Source organism: Salmo trutta, chromosome 8, assembly GCF_901001165.1.
Source record: "Salmo trutta chromosome 8, fSalTru1.1, whole genome shotgun sequence".
Lineage (NCBI taxonomy): Eukaryota > Metazoa > Chordata > Actinopteri > Salmoniformes > Salmonidae > Salmo > Salmo trutta.
Window position 1 is genome coordinate 33,555,958 of NC_042964.1, and position 16,794 is coordinate 33,572,751.

At 45.1% G+C, this 16,794-nt stretch overlaps 1 protein-coding gene across 7 annotated transcripts in view; it reads right to left on the reverse strand.

Moving 5' to 3' along the window:
- LOC115198734 (dedicator of cytokinesis protein 4) overlaps positions 1-16,794 on the reverse strand; it is a 142,343-nt gene that overhangs the window by 22,681 nt on the left and 102,868 nt on the right. For all 7 annotated transcript variants that reach the window (XM_029760965.1, XM_029760962.1, XM_029760961.1 and 4 more), the window contains 9 exons: positions 16,630-16,786; positions 16,047-16,140; positions 15,736-15,884; positions 15,002-15,088; positions 14,792-14,896; positions 14,272-14,413; positions 10,049-10,215; positions 8,944-9,030; positions 6,198-6,374 (listed from right to left, as the gene is read on the reverse strand). In XM_029760965.1, coding sequence (XP_029616825.1) covers positions 6,198-6,374; positions 8,944-9,030; positions 10,049-10,215; positions 14,272-14,413; positions 14,792-14,896; positions 15,002-15,088; positions 15,736-15,884; positions 16,047-16,140; positions 16,630-16,786 — 1,165 coding nt within the window. The remainder of the gene's footprint in view (positions 1-6,197; positions 6,375-8,943; positions 9,031-10,048; positions 10,216-14,271; positions 14,414-14,791; positions 14,897-15,001; positions 15,089-15,735; positions 15,885-16,046; positions 16,141-16,629; positions 16,787-16,794) is intronic.

The window sequence follows — 16,794 nt, forward strand, 5'->3', positions numbered from 1 at the left end:
AATATGAATGCTGATATCTGCTTCATTTATGGCTGAACAAATTGGCATAAAAGTCAATTGCGTTATCCTAATAAAGTAACTGATTGATGGTGTATTGTGTGCAATATTCCTCAAGACAACTCCATACATTAATATCATGGAGAATTGACGTTCTCATTGCCTTTATGGATAGTACATATCATCATTATATCCCTCAAATGGTACACACTTGAAATTAGTAATATGTTTATAAAATGTATGCATTGTAAACTTCCGGTTTGGAGCGAGCAGTCGCACTACGCTTCACTCCACAGGTAATATTACACTTCACTACATTACAACGGTTTGATTTGTTTGATCCGAGCAATTCTTTTCTTTTCTTAGCTAGCTACATAGCCGTCTTTGTATCAAAGATAATCGTGTAGCTTAGAGTAATTATCGAAGTTAGCTATCTTCGTCCTCCTAACGTAGTCATCACTGCTAGCTAGCTAGTCAACACTGCTAGCTAGCCAACCAGCCAACTTCCACCGACTAGCTGCACTATCTATTACATTACAACGGAACGACTTGACTAGTGTAGTGTTAGTGAGCCAGCTACTTAGTTGTCTTTGCATCTAAGATAATTGTGTAGTTTAGAGTAATTATTAGTAAGTAGCCAGCCGCGACGCCAGACGTAGTCAACACACCTAGTCATCATTAATCCACTGCTAGCTAGCTAGCCAACAGCTAGCCAACCGTTACCGACTAGCAGCGCTGTAGATACCAATACTTTACAACGGAACGATTTGACTAGTGCAGTGTTGGCTAGCTAGCTACATAGTTGTCTTTGTCATAGCTTGATAATTGTGTAGTTTAGTAATTACCGAGGTTAGCTAGCCAGCTATTGCCGTCCCCCGCGACGCCATTTTTCCAAACCCAGCCAACTAGTAACACTGTAGAAACTAAAATACATTACAAAGGAACGTCTTGATTAGTGTTATGTTAGCTAGCTACAAAGTTGCTTTTGTATCATGACAAGGTGTAGTACTGAAACTATCGAGGTCACCTAGCCAGCTACACCTAGCCAGCTACACGGTCAAACAAAGTCAACAACGCAGCCACTGCTAGCTAGCCTACTCCACCAGCCAGCAGTACTGTTTCATTTTCGTCATTTTAGTCAATAGATTTTTTGCAACGTAAGCTTAACTTTCTGAACATTTGAGACGTGTAGTCCACTTGTCATTCCAATCTCCTTTGCATTAGCGTAGCCTCTTCTGTAGCTTGTCAACTATGTGTCTGTCTATCCCTGTTCTCTCCCCTCTGCACAGGCCATACAAAACGCTTCACACCGCGTGGCCGCTGCCACTCTAACCTGGTGGTCCCAGCGCGCACGACCCACGTGGAGTTCCAGGTCTCCGGCAGCCTCTGGAACTGCCGGTCTGCGGCCAACAAGGCTGAGTTCATCTCAGCCTATGCTACCCTCCAGTCCCTAGACTTCCTGGCGCTGACGGAAACATGGATCACCACAGATAACACTGCTACTCCTACTGCTCTCTCCTCGTCTGGCCACGTGTTCTCGCATACCCCTAGAGCATCGAGCCAGCGGGGTGGTGGCACTGGAATCCTCATCTCTCCCAAGTGGACATTCTCTCTTTCTCCCCTGACCCATCTGTCTATCTCCTCATTTGAATTCCATGCTGTCACAGTTACCAGCCCTTTCAAGCTTAACATCCTCATCATTTATCGCCCTCCAGGTTCCCTTGGAGAGTTCATCAATGAGCTTGACGCCTTGATAAGTTCCTTCCCTGAGGATGGCTCACCTCTCACAGTTCTGGGTGACTTTAACCTCCCCACGTCTACCTTTGACTCATTCCTCTCTGCCTCCTTCTTTCCACTCCTCTCCTCTTTTGACCTCACCCTCTCACCTTCCCCCCCTACTCACAAGGCAGGCAATACGCTTGACCTCATCTTTACTAGATGCTGTTCTTCCACTAATCTCATTGCAACTCCTCTCCAAGTCTCCGACCACTACCTTGTATCCTTTTCCCTCTCGCTCTCATCAAAAACTTGTCACTCTGCCCCTATTCGGATGGTATTGCGCCGTCCCAACCTTCGCTCTCTCTCTCCTGCTACTCTCTCCTCTTCCATCCTATCATCTCTTCCCTCTGCTCAAACCTTCTCCAACCTATCTCCTGATTTTGCCTCCTCAACCCTCCTCTCCTCCCTCTCTGCATCCTTTGATTTTCTCTGTCCCCTATCCTCCAGGCCGGCTCGGTCCTCCCCTCCTGCTCCGTGGCTCGACGACTCACTGCGAGCTCACAGAACAGGGCTCCGGGCAGCCGAGCGGAAATGGAGGAAAACTCGCCTCCCTGCGGACCTCGCATCCTTTCACTCCCTCCTCTCTACATTTTCCTCTTCTGTCTCTGCTGCTAAAGCCACTTTCTACCACTCTAAATTCCAAGCATCTGCCTCTAACCCTAGGAAGCTTTTTGCTACCTTCTCCTCCCTCCTGAATCCTCCTCCCCCTCCCCCCCCCTCCTCCCTCACTGCGGATGACTTCGTCAACCATTTTGAAAAGAAGGTTGACGACATCCGATCCTCGTTTGCTAAGTCAAGCGACACCGCTGGTCCTGCTCACACTGCCCTACCCTGTGCTTTGACCTCTTTCTCCCCTCTCTCTCCAGATGAAATCTCGCGTCTTGTGACGGCCGGCCGCCCAACAACCTGCCCACTTGACCCTATCCCCTCCTCTCTTCTCCAGACCATTTCCGGAGACCTTCTCCCCTACCTCACCTCGCTCATCAACTCATCCTTGACCGCTGGCTACGTCCCTTCCGTCTTCAAGAGAGCGAGAGTTGCACCCCTTCTGAAAAAACCTACACTCGATCCCTCCGATGTCAACAACTACAGACCAGTATCCCTTCTTTCTTTTCTCTCCAAAACTCTTGAACGTGCCGTCCTTGGCCAGCTCTCCTGCTATCTCTCTCAGAACGACCTTCTTGATCCTAATCAGTCAGGTTTCAAGACTGGGCATTCAACTGAGACTGCTCTTCTCTGTGTCACGGAGGCTCTCCGCACTGCTAAAGCTAACTCTCTCTCCTCTGCTCTCATCCTTCTAGACCTATCTGCTGCCTTTGATACTGTGAACCATCAGATCCTCCTCTCCACCCTCTCCGAGCTGGGCATCTCCGGCGCGGCCCACGCTTGGATTGCGTCCTACCTGACAGGTCGCTCCTACCAGGTGGCGTGGCGAGAAGCTGTCTCCGCACCACGTGCTCTCACCACTGGTGTCCCCCAGGGCTCTGTTCTAGGCCCTCTCCTATTCTCGCTATACACCAAGTCACTTGGCTCTGTCATATCCTCACACGGTCTCTCCTATCATTGCTATGCAGACGACACACAATTAATCTTCACCTTTCCCCCTTCTGACAACCAGGTGGCGAATCGCATCTCTGCATGTCAGGCAGACATATCAGTGTGGATGACGGATCACCACCTCAAGCTGAACCTCGGCAAGACGGAGCTGCTCTTCCTCCCGGGGAAGGACTGCCCGTTCCATGATCTCGCCATCACGGTTGACAACTCCCTTGTGTCCTCCTCCCAGAGTGCTAAGAACCTTGGCGTGATCCTGGACAACACCCTGTCGTTCTCCACTAACATCAAGGCGGTGACCCGATCCTGTAGGTTCATGCTCTACAACATTCGCAGAGTACGACCCTGCCTCACACAGGAAGCGGCGCAGGTCCTAATCCAGGCACTTGTCATCTCCCGTCTGGATTACTGCAACTCGCTGTTGGCTGGGCTCCCTGCCTGTGCCATCAAACCCCTACAACTCATCCAGAACGCCGCAGCCCGTCTGGTGTTCAACCTTCCCAAGTTCTCTCACGTCACCCCGCTCCTCCGCTCTCTCCACTGGCTTCCAGTTGAAGCTCGCATCCGCTACAAGACCATGGTGCTTGCCTACGGAGCTGTGAGGGGAACGGCACCTCCGTACCTTCAGGCTCTGATCAGGCCCTACACCCAAACAAGGGCACTGCGTTCATCCACCTCTGGCCTGCTCGCCTCCCTACCTCTGAGGAAGCACAGTTCCCGCTCAGCCCAGTCAAAACTGTTCGCCGCTCTGGCACCCCAATGGTGGAACAATCTCCCTCACGATGCCAGGACAGCGGAGTCAATCACCACCTTCCGGAGACACCTGAAACCCCACCTCTTTAAGGAATACCTGGGATAGGATAAAGTAATCCTTCTAACCCCCCCCCCACTTTAAAGGATTTAGATGCACTATTGTAAAGTGTTTGTTCTACTGGATATTATAGGTGAATGCACCAATTTGTAAGTCGCTCTGGATAAGAGCGTCTGCTAAATGACTTAAATGTAAATGTATATCATGATATATACCTGAAACCTACTGGATCTAAACAGTCACGTCATGTAGTGTATAGATTCAGCAGCATTGTATATCATGATATATACATGAAACCTACTGGATCTAAACAGTCACGTCATGTAGTCTATAGATTCAGCAGCATTGTATATCATGATATATACATAAAACCTACTGGATCTAAACAGTCACGTCATGTAGTCTATAGATTCAGCAGCATTGTATATCATCATATCCTTCATTCAATGAGCCTATTGGATCAAAGCTCTGGCAGATAATGTACTTCAAGCAGCAACAGGTGGGCGTTGCGCAAACCCAACCGTAGCTAGCTTAGCTATTCTCTCCCAGGTCAAACTCATTTCCTGTTACACCCTCATCTCGGGCTTCATCTCATCCTCTCCACCGCCAGTTTAACGGAGGTGAGAGGTGGTGGCGGTCATGACGAGAGCAGACCCCTGCTAACTTGGCCCCCTTAAGCCTCGCTGCAAACTCAACGCGGCTAGCTGTAGTGATAATGTGATGATGCTATGCAACCGAGAGCCACTGTACAGTGCACACAGTCAGCTGGCTGACACCGGAAGTCTCCTTGAAAAGGAGTGAATATAGCTCGGACGCTACGGCACTCTGTGATGGATTTGGAAAGAAAAGGTTCATTTAACACTTAATTTACAGAGTACAGAGATTCAGGACTTTAACTACTGTATGTATTTTTAAGTATATATTTCAAAGTAATGTGTGATTTTATATGCCCTTGAATGTGTCTGAAGGAACTCCTTCTTATTCTATGTCTGTCTGTCTGTCGCAGTCTGTCTGTCGCTATCCGTCTGTCTGTCTGTCTGTCGCTATATGTCAGTCTGTCGCTATCTGTCTGTCGCTATATGTCAGTCTGTCGCTGTATGTCTGTCGCTGTATGTAAGTCTGTCGCTGTATGTAAGTCTGTCGCTGTATGTAAGTCTGTCGCTGTATGTCTGTCTGTCGCTGTATGTCTGTCTGTCGCTATCTGTCTGTCGCTATCTGTCTGTCGCTATCTGTCTGTCGCTGTATGTAAGTCTGTCGCTGTATGTCAGTCTGTCGCTATCTGTCTGTCGGTGTATGTAAGTCTGTCGCTATCTGTCTGTCGCTGTATGTAAGTCTGTCGCTGTATGTCTGTCGCTGTATGTCAGTCTGTCGCTATCTGTCTGTTGCTATCTGTCTGTCGCTGTATGTCAGTCTGTCGCTATCTGTCTGTCGCTGTATGTCAGTCTGTCGCTATCTGTCTGTCGCTGTATGTCAGTCTGTTGCTATCTGTCTGTCGCTGTCTGTCTGTCACTGTATGTCTGTCAGTCACCGTATGTCTGTCTGTCGCTGTCTGTATCTGCCTGCCTGTCTGTATCTGTCTGTCACTGTCTGTATCTGTTTGTATCTGTCTGTCACTGTCTGTATCTGTCTGTCACTGTCTGTATCTGTCTGTCACTGTCTGTATCTGTCTGTCACTGTCTGTCACTGTCTGCCTGTTGCTGTCTGTCTGTCTGAATGTTGCTGTCTGTCTGGTGCTGTCTGTTGTTGTATGTCTGTTGCTGTATTTCTGTTGCTGTATGTCTGTCTCTGTCTGTCGGTTGCTGTCTGTCGGTTGCTGTCTGTCGGTTGCTCTCTGTCGGTTGCTGTCTGTCTCTGTCCGTCTGTCTCATGCTGTCTCCGTCTGCCATCTGTCCCCATCTGTCTGTGTCCTTCTCAGTCTGTCCCTGTCCGTGTCTGTATTACTGTCTGCGCACTTTTTAAACAAACACATAAGACAGACTGTTCTGACATTTTAGATCTAGCAAGCCCAGACAATGTCTCCACAAAATATTGAGTGACCGATGTAAGCCAGTCTGACCTCTTGGTAGCGTGCGAGCCCCCCGTTGACGGCGGCGTCGATGACCCCATTGAGGCACATGGTGAGGGGGTTGATGTTCTGCATCTGTCTGCTCTGGCACTGGGCGATCAGCGTCCGCAACTGCAGGTTCTTGTTCTCAATCACCTCGATGGCATTCTCCAACGGGCTCACTTCCACCTAGAGGAGGAAAACACAGGGTGATAAGGTATTAGTATATATACAGACATATGCATACCTCTATGTAGAGATACAACACACACACACACACACACACACACACACACACACACACAAACAGAATATGTATAAGTAGAGACAAGACACACAAAATAAGGCAGGCCACATAAACACAATGTATTTTTCTCACACACACTCTCAACACACACACAAAAACAAAATAGTAATGCACCGATATTACATTTTTGGATGATACTGATATCCAACATTAAAAACTTTAACTGCCTTTTAAGCATTCTAGTACAGTTAAATAGTTAACACACATACACACACGGACACAGCTGTCTAAGGCACTGCATCTCAGTGCAAGAGGCGTCACTACAGTCCCTGGTTCGAATCCAGGTTGTTTTCACATCAGGCCATGATTGGGAGTCCCATAGAGCGGCGCATAATTTGTAAGTCACTCTGCAATTTGTAAGTCGCTCTGGATAAGAGTGTCTGCTAAATGACGTAAATGTAAAACAATAGGCCCAGCATCGTACGGGTTTGGCCGGGGTAGGCCGTCATTGTAAATAAGAATTTGTTCTTAACTGACTTGCCTATTGAAATAAAGAGTACACACACACCACACTGACAAAAAACGTATTTCGTTGGCATTTACGCATGCCCCCATTACCAGTAAAACAATCAAAACCTATTTCTTTCACTTACTTACTGTGCTGTTTCGTTGTTAATTTGTTCAGTCGTTTCATTCTCAACCAGGACTTCTATGGAACACCGTTTGGGTCTTTGCGTGTCAAAAAATATAATATTTAACACTATTTGATGTGTCAAATAACACTATTTGAAATGTCAAATAAGCTTGTTGACCAATCAGGACCTGAATATGACTGCACGTCACATAATAATTTAACGCTTCATACATTTTGTACATAATTATTATACATTGATTACACTATCACTCGTATTTCATACGTATGCTCTGATGCTGGAAAAAGTTGTCTCGCGAACCTACAGTGCTGGTCATTAAAAAAAAGCTAGCTTGCTCATGGATGCAAACAATGTTCTTCCCCAAAAACATAGCAAAACGGCATAATCTGTTTCAGTAGCTATATAGTTAGCTAGCTAACTATATAGCTATGTGTCATCATCTAAAATAACCCTAATTTATAAGACAGTTATTATTTGATTAATGGGGGTCAGATCCAACTATGTGAAGCTAGCCACTTTAAGGATTAGCCACAATAGTGGACTTTGCGGTTAGCCTTCAAAATAAAAGTATGGCAAAATTCTACTATTTGTATTCATTTGCATCACTGCCAATGACAAACTATTTTGAAGACAAAACGCAATTTCCACTATTGTGCCTAATCATTATTGTGGCAAGCTTCACAAGACATAACCCGGTCCGGTGGAGCCTCACTAGCCAGATGAAGCTAGCTGGCTGCTTATAACTTTAGCCTAGGCGAACAACAAGTGGCAACCTAGCTAATACTTACTCATAAGTTTTCCTAAATCATTGCAGTTTTTATTGGTCATTGTTTTCAGGCTGGTTGTATTGGTGCTTGCTAGGTACCAAGCTAAAGCTAGCTACCCCAGAATTTGCGGTCGAACAAATGATGCTTTATTACCAACGCGGTGTTGTAAACACATCGTTCATGGCCGGTGTTTGCTTGTTTGCTGACTTTTTTGTACAGCTTTGACAGAGCTACTGTAACTTTTTGGACGCGCAAAGACCCAAACGGCATTCCATAGTATGTATGTCGTGAAGCTAATAGTAGTGACACTATTACCGTGTAACTCCGGTAGAGCAACATCGTAAAAATAGTGCACTTGGTAGTGTTAACCGGTGCTCGACCAGTCAGCGAAAGCCAACATCACCCACGACAGAGAACCGTTGATTGTCAAGAGCATTGGCTTTACTGGATTTCGCGTTTGCGTTGTCTCGCTGAAATGTAGTTACTCTTTCAAATTACTGCTTGACTTGTTGATCCACACAGCAGACATTGTGGGCTAGGTCAGGAATGCTGTGTTGCACGTATTGCGCAAAATTTTACGTGGCGTCATTACGTCATGTACCTTCGTTATATAGGTATGCACGTCAGCTTTGACATCGATTTTGCACATCGGGTGTTAAACTATGCATTTTTAGCTAATATTGGCCGATTCCGATATGTTCACTGATATATCGTGCATCCCTAATACAAACACCATCTCTCTAACACACTGCCTTCCATATGCAGCTTGATCCGTCAGAAGTTACAGAGTAACATTATAATTATGAATCTTATGAATAACTTTCACCCTTTTCTTAAAGGGACATTTCACAATCATTGGAAACACTTATCTTCCCATTTATTTTTTACTACAAAGCATAGAAATGCACAATTTTCACAGATGTAGTTGTTAGGGTGGTGCTGGAGATGAAATTTCCCTTTAATTATATGTCTGCACTCAGGGAGCTCGGTTGGGCTCTCTGCAAAGTTAGAGCATAGCAGGGTCAGCATCGAACAGTGTGTTGTGAATGAGGTTATATGAGGAGGTTATTGGAGGAGTGTAAGAGACTCACCAGTTCTCTCTTCTCCACCTCGAACCATCTGGAGATTCCTGGCAGGCTCTGGACCAGGGTTAGTGTAGTCCTCTCCACCCACAAGCTCTGAAAACACACACACACACACACACACACACACACACACACACACACACACACACACACACACACACACACACACACACACACACATAAGCACACGCATGGACATATGCAGGCAGGCAGGCACACACACACTTCATGTTAATGCTGGCACTCTGCAAACACATTCACCCACACATCTGAGTAGCACAGAACATTGCTTTTCTCTCCTGTCAATATATGATGTGTAGGCACTGGTTCATATAATGTCCAAGTAGTACACATACTCATGGATACAGCGTTCCCATAGCAGCAGTCTACACCGATCTACAAATGATGCAATGTCACTGAATTAAATGAATTAAAACACGAGATTCTTATATATCCCAGTGATACCTTTCCTTTAATCCACAAGGAGTTTAGAAACCAAATTGCATTTTCTGTCCATCATTTTACGAGATCATATCAACACAGAACTGATTCATGCTACTTAATATTTCCATATTAAATGTCAAATCTACTTGGCCTGAACAGTTTATCTCAAGTACTAACTAGACCCCAAAAAAAGACAGCTGGGAAACCTAACCCTCGGGATGATATGATGATGATATCCAATTCATAAACCTGACAAAATTAGGTTTACGAATGGAGATTGAGTGAGCGTGGGTGGAGTCTGGAGAGACGATATTTAGACTGAGCTCCATGTCTCAGCCTCTCCGAGCCCCAGAGTCTAATTAGTAGGACTATGAATTAAACAACACCTGAACACACCTGTATACAGAGAGGAAGACCATGAGCCACCCACACAACCACTCAATAAACAAGAGAGCGGTGAGAGGGAGGACGAGAGATTGGGCGAGGGAGGGAGAGAGGGAGGGAGGGAACGTGAGTAAGGAGAGGGATGTGGGGTAAACATCAAAGGAGGACACTAACAAGTCCAGAAAGGTGAGATAAGATGGCGAGACAGAAAGGCAAAAGAGAGAGAGAAACAGAAAGGCACAGAGGAGAGTTTTTGCGTGCACAAACACTGCGTGTCCCCCACCTTGAACTCGTTCTCTTTGTCCTTGGTGCCCTTGTGAAACGGCCTGTCGTATCTGAACCTCCAGATGTGGTTGACCTTATAGAAGCTCTTGATGTTGTCAGGCACGCCGTCTCTCTGCAGCACGTCCTGGCTTTCTGGTATGGGGCTCACTGCATAGATCTGTAGGTCTGGGCCAGCACGTCAAGGATATGACAGATCCACAAAGATGCATACAATAGGTCGGGCAAACATACATACACACAGGGGCGAAAATCTGATATCAACTTTGGAGGGGACAATTACATTAAATTTTCTCAAGAGCAATTCCAGAGGGGGACACCAAAAGTAGTGCTGTAACACATAGCCTACATTGTAATATGGTAAATGTATATTGAGGAACCAAAGAAATAAGGTGTTTGCCGTACTCCTAACTACCGGTACCCAAAACTACACAACAGCGATACCATTGCTTTTAACAAATCTTAGTTCAGTCACCAGTTTAAGTTGAGAGTGGGGGTATCCATGGCATTTTCCAATTATGTTCCTATTTTACAAGTAAAAAAAATTGAGAACCTTTCATAATGTTGCCAAACAAAGACTCAACAAACTTACCTGAGACTCCCTGTCTCTGCCAGTCTGTCCCTGCATATCTGTCCCCAACTGTGCTGTCTGTGTGCCATCTGTTGCCTGCTCTGCCTAATGACATCATTGTGAAACATTTCCATTAGAATTTCATTTCTTTCTTATGAACATTTTATCAACTAGTCTTTGAGATATTAGGCTACTAGGGTTCTTACTTTGCGTTTTGGTGTACTGAAAAATACTCTGATGTCCGTCTTTTATTTTTCTGCCATTTTTCTACCTGGCTGGCTGGCTACACACACCAACAGTGTGTAGGTTATTTACAGTAGGAGATGGGCTTCTATCATCTTATCTTTTATCATTCTATTTGGGCTTCGATCTAAAAGGTAGCTAGCAAATGTGAAACGGATTAAAATGACAAGAGTTGACAGCTGTATGAGTTCACCATTTACACAACATATGCTGCAACCTTTTGTAATTTTAATAGTTTGTTTCATATTGGCTGGCTTCCAACAATAGCTGAATTTGCAAAGCTAGCGAGCACCAATTCCGTTTCAGTGGTGTTACCAGGGTTAAATAAAGGTGAAATAAAATAAATAAATAAAAGTTCCCTTGCGACAATTTAGCTTTAGCAACAAGACCATTAAATATATTTAAGACAATGGTAGAAGAGAGTGTAGTTCTGTTCAGTTTGGACTTCAGTTTATCGCTAACCTTATCACAGGGACTTTGAAGCACTAACTTACATCATCTGCATGCTGATCTTGGAATAAATTGACGATAGCAAAGATTCCATCTTTGACGAGGCCACATAAATGGAATAGGTACTAGCTAGCTTAATAGTTAATATTTGCGTGCTAGCTCTGCATATTCAGCTAGTGTGTGTGCGCGATTGACTGGATTAACCTCACATCAGTTACGTTCATTGAGTGCCTTTCAGACAGTGGATACGACCCCTCTGTTACCTTGCCAACTAAGGAACTGGCAGTGGATCAAACCATTGTGAGGCAAATGGTGGGGGGGTCGCAATCTTTTGAAACTTAAAAACGCGCTATTAAGTGTCTATAATCAGCACAATTGCTTTCATTGCGTATTATTAACATTATTTAAATTACATAGTTATGTTTCAGTGATATATTAGGGGGGACAAATGATATTTTTCCCAGGATGGGGGGGTCGTGTCCCCCCCGTCCCCCCCGGGATTTCCGCCCCTGCATACACACACATGAACGCAAGCACACGCACCCACACCTCTTTCCTTGGTTCCACCGGTCTATCCATCCAATTCCTGTGTTAATACATCCTTTCCACTAATCACATCCTGTAGCCATATATCTGAATGTCCACCCCACACTATATCACAACACATACCCATTGGCAGCCGGACTGGCCTGTGTCAGCGTAGTGGAGGGAGAGCTCATCAGCCCATAGATATGAATAGGTACGGGCATGGGTCCAGGAGCCTCAATGATTAACGACACATGAGGATAACAAAGCTGTATGCTAATGCTGTTTGAGGGGCCTTGTCTGCTCTAATTGCACTCGGAGAAAAGTCAAACACAGAATAGACGACACACACGCCCGCACACACATATAGAGGGAATGCATGTATACACATCCGCACTCACGCACAGAGAGAGCGGCTCCTTCCAAACAGCTGTCCCATCAATCACTTGCGGAAAAGGAGGAGGAGGAGGAGGATCATTAAGATGGCTGCCGCATCCTACAGACACCTTGTGCATTTTTATCAAGGGATCGATCCCGAGCCGCACTAAGTACTCACGTATGTATTTACAGCATGGCTAGAGATCTGGCTCAGAACCAAGATGGAGGGAGTCATACCTTTGGTTTACCTCTCTATAATCGACATGCTGTAATGCAGTGGAAACCTATATGCGGAGTAAGAAAACTAGGGTCCTAAGAGTTTCCCGGTTAGGTGAGGAAACACTCCTAATATGACTCCTATTGATATCCTTATTCATAAGGAATAATCAGTCCGGTATAATATGCCATTTATATGATTTAGGCTTACTAGACATGTGGGATGCAGCGCACCACTGTGTGTGTGTGTGTGTATGTATTTTTGGTTTTACTATCCTTGTGGGGACCAGAAGTCCTCACAAGGATAGTAAAACAAGGAACATTTTGACAAGTGGGGACATTTTGCCAGTCCCCACAAGGAAAAAGGCTATTTTAGGCAAGGGGTTAAGTTTAGGCGTTAAGGTTATGGTTCAGGTTAGGTTAACCCATTAGACTCGTACCCGTATACGGGTTGAAAATGGCAGATTTGGTCAGGTGCCTAAATTGAAACACAGTGTCTGTACAGTAATATGCTATACATGACATCAGAGCACTGTATGGGTTTTGACTTGACAGACGTTCTGAACATGAGCACCACGCGCGACAAGAAGTTGCCCCCTAATCCCTCCTGCTAATTGGGCAACTTTTGCAAATGTTTTGGTTGTCTGAGTGAGACAATTGCTGTAAATTAAGAGGAGTCGGTGTATTTTTCAAGATGAGACGTTGAGGATTATAATAAATACAGTTTTAAATGTCATACAAGCAAGCCAAAACACCCATGAGTCCATATAATAAAACTCGTTAAAAATACAGTGTCAACGTTTATGATCACTATGTTTGATGTACAGTTACAAGATGACATGGCCGTTATACCCTGGGTTGTTCTGAACAGAATGAGCCTATGTTTTTTTATTGGGAAGAAAATATGCCACGGACCTTGCATCCAAATGCACTCATGAGTACGTTCTATACACACCAAAATGACTATCTGCTTCTCTGAATTGCCTTGTAAAAGCTAATCCTGTTGGCAATAGAACAAGCTTTCAAATGATGCCCGGGGATGGATGGCGGGGATGCAGGGCTGTGTTCCAATCAAAACAACTACAAGTGGGCTTGTTCTGGTTCGTCAACGGCACAGCTAGGAGAGCTCAGAAAAGCACCTTGTAGTTGAAGACTCTTCTATGAGTCATAAATGAGCATTGAAATACTTAGGAACTGGGCACACTGGAGAAGTGTGTGATCACTTGGAGACACTAGTTTGATCTCTCACTCAACACTAGTTTGATCTCGCACTCAACACTAGTTTGATCTCTCACTCAACACTAGTTTGATCTCTCACTCAACACTAGTTTGATCTCTCACTCAACACTAGTTTGATCTCGCACTCAACACTAGTTTTGATCTCGCACTTTGCAATTGTTTTGTCTTATGATGCACCTACCCCACATTTTCCAAGAATATTCTTATCATGTTACTGAATGTATCCAGAGTATTTTCAGACTTCGTAACAATTGAGAAAGAAAAGTACAGTAAATGTAAAATGCAGGTGAACTGATGTGCCCTCCCCTTTAGTCTAATAATTTGCCCCTAATCTCCAAACTGTTTCATTTTTACCATGGTTATACATATGTATTCCATATTTCCTCTGCAAGAAACATTTCAATTTAGCCCTATCCACCATATAGGCCAATTCCCATGAATGTAAAGGGCTAGGTTTAAGGTCAGGGAAAATAGGATTTTGAATGGAAATCAATTGTTTGGTACCCACAAGGATAATAAAACAAAATAGTGTGTGTGTGTGTGTGTGTGTGTGTGCAGTGTGCAGTGTATGTTGTCTATGTCAATAGCTCAATAAAGGATACACTGAGCCTCGGCCTGGTAGATGGTCTGGTCAGGCTGGTTGACGTGCTGCATGGCGATGGCGTGGGGGAACTCATTCAGCATGCGCTGCTGGAAGGCCTCCAGCCTCTCGTAGTCATGGCCACGGCACACAAACTCCTTATTCTGCAGACAAGGCAGAGAGCATCAGAGCCAGAACAGAGACAGCACAGGGGTTAACATGACATCTAGTGGACAGTTACAGTATCTGCAACAGCTACAGTATCTAGAGGTCAAATCTTCTAATAATGTAACTTCAAAATAGGATTTATTTGTAAATCTAATGAACACACACTAACAATTCCTATGAGGTTGCTTTTGTGTGACGTTGGTTATGAATGCATAGATCCGAGTCCTTTTGAGGAAACTAAGAGGCAATATACTTCGTTAGCAACTTGCTTAGAAGTGCAGATGGAAATTGGAGAGCAAACGCCTTCAAGAGCAGTTCTATGGCCTCTAAAAGGTCCTTTCATTAACAAAACCAGTGGTAAAACAGAACGGTACCCTTAGGAAGAAGGGGAACTTCTTGCCATAGAAGCCGACCCTGAAGAACTCTGGCTCCAGTCTCTGCTGGTCCATGATCTTATCATACAGTGATGCCTCCATCATCTGTCAACAGGAAATGTCAGGTTACAAAACACTATTAGGTTATGTCATAACTGGTTAGGGATCAGTCAGCGTGGAGATATACCGAGAAGATATAAAGTAACTCACCCTCATCTTGCTGAGGTTCCTGTAGTCGTAGTAAGATTCGTACTGGTCCGCCAGCTCTCTGCACAGAATGATCCCGTTTTCCCAACACTGAAGAAACAAAACACATTATCACGTTAACAATGGTCACATCTCAATAGGAACGGGTTTTCGCCTTTTCATCTCTTTCACATTAGCAGGATAAGGATTAAAGGAAAAGAAGCCTCTTTAGAATATGGAGATGCTGACAAAACATGTAAAATGGCCTGCAGAGGAGACTGACTGCAGTATGAGTGTTGACCACTGGGTGGCGGTAGTGTACTAACAATAACCATGCCAACTGCCAAGGCAGACCTGCCGTCACAATGCAGGTGCAACACCCAGCCATCATGCTAATGAAATGAAAGCTTTCCTTTCCTGCTGCGTTTTAATCCCAAGGCAGCGACAGCTAGCAGATGGCTTTGGTCGTGAATTCACAGGGAAATCGGGCAGAGAATAATGGGGGAGGACATTTTGAATGATTCAGCAGAGAAATAATGTGTTGGGTGTTGCTGAGCAGAGCATTCAAATAAGACTGCCTTTTTATTATGACACTGTTCCAGGGTAATTGTTAATGGAGAGAGAGTGTGGGGAAGGGTGAACGAGAGAGAGAACGAAAGAGAGAACGAGAGACAGAAAGAATGAACAAGAGATAAAGAATGAAGGAGTGAGACGGAGACAGAGAGTGAAAGAAAGGGCTAGAGAGAGAGAGATCCCACCTTCCCCCTGTCAAAGTTCTGTACAATGGTAAGATGGAGGTACTCCTTCCTCTGCCACTCGCTCTGCATGGGGTAGTTGAGGAACTCTCTGAGGGGCCTTTCGGACCACTCCAACAGCTCGTCATACAACAGAAGAGTGTAGGAAGCCTCTGTACAACACACACACACACACACAACACCACATAGTCATGGTTATGCCAAACCCTTGAGCCCACGAACAGCCACACTCACAGCTCCCACACACTTAAACATACAACATTCACACACACTTCATACTTGGCTTAATTTCCGGGCCATGTTTTACAGTGTACCTGTGTAATTCTGCGCTTTCAGGTGCAGTTCGTACAGCTTGTGTATGTAGCGGATGTACATCTCCTCCTTGTTCAACTCAGTTTTGTAGAAATTCTAGAGACAGGCAACGAGGGGGAGACAGAGAGAGATTGAGAGAGATATTGAGAGAGAGAGAGAGAGAGCAAAGTGCACCTACGTTTATCAGCCACTGAATAGTAATGAACTCCGTGCTATCGGTCCACATGAACAGGTGCTTTCAGGCTCAAGTGCTTCGGTCCGTTATATAAGATAAACCTGCAGGACTGAAAGACACCATGCACAAAATAAATCCTCCAGGTTGGCACGGTAACAAAGACAACCCAGAACATAATGTATTGTATGAGGGGGCTGTGAACTATTTGAGCCCTGATCTAAAAAGCACGATCATCATAACTTTATCATCACTGGGAATGGAACAGAAACACAGCTTTGGTCCTGCTCACTTAACACAATAGTTCAAAGGGACAAAAGGCTAGCAACAAATAAAATGGGGTTTCTATGGCGAGAGGAGAGCAGTGATTGAATCTCTTCAAGGGCCACAGACGGCGAGAGACTGTAACTGACCAGCAGACTGACGGTGCAGCCAATCTTCTTCCCATCCACCTCCCCCAGCTTCATGCAGTCCCTGTAGTCCAGCAGTCTCTCCATCAGACGTGTGACGGTGGCGATGAGAGAGATGCCACTCTCCCTCCACGTCTCCCTCTCAATCTTCTTCAACAGACTGGAATA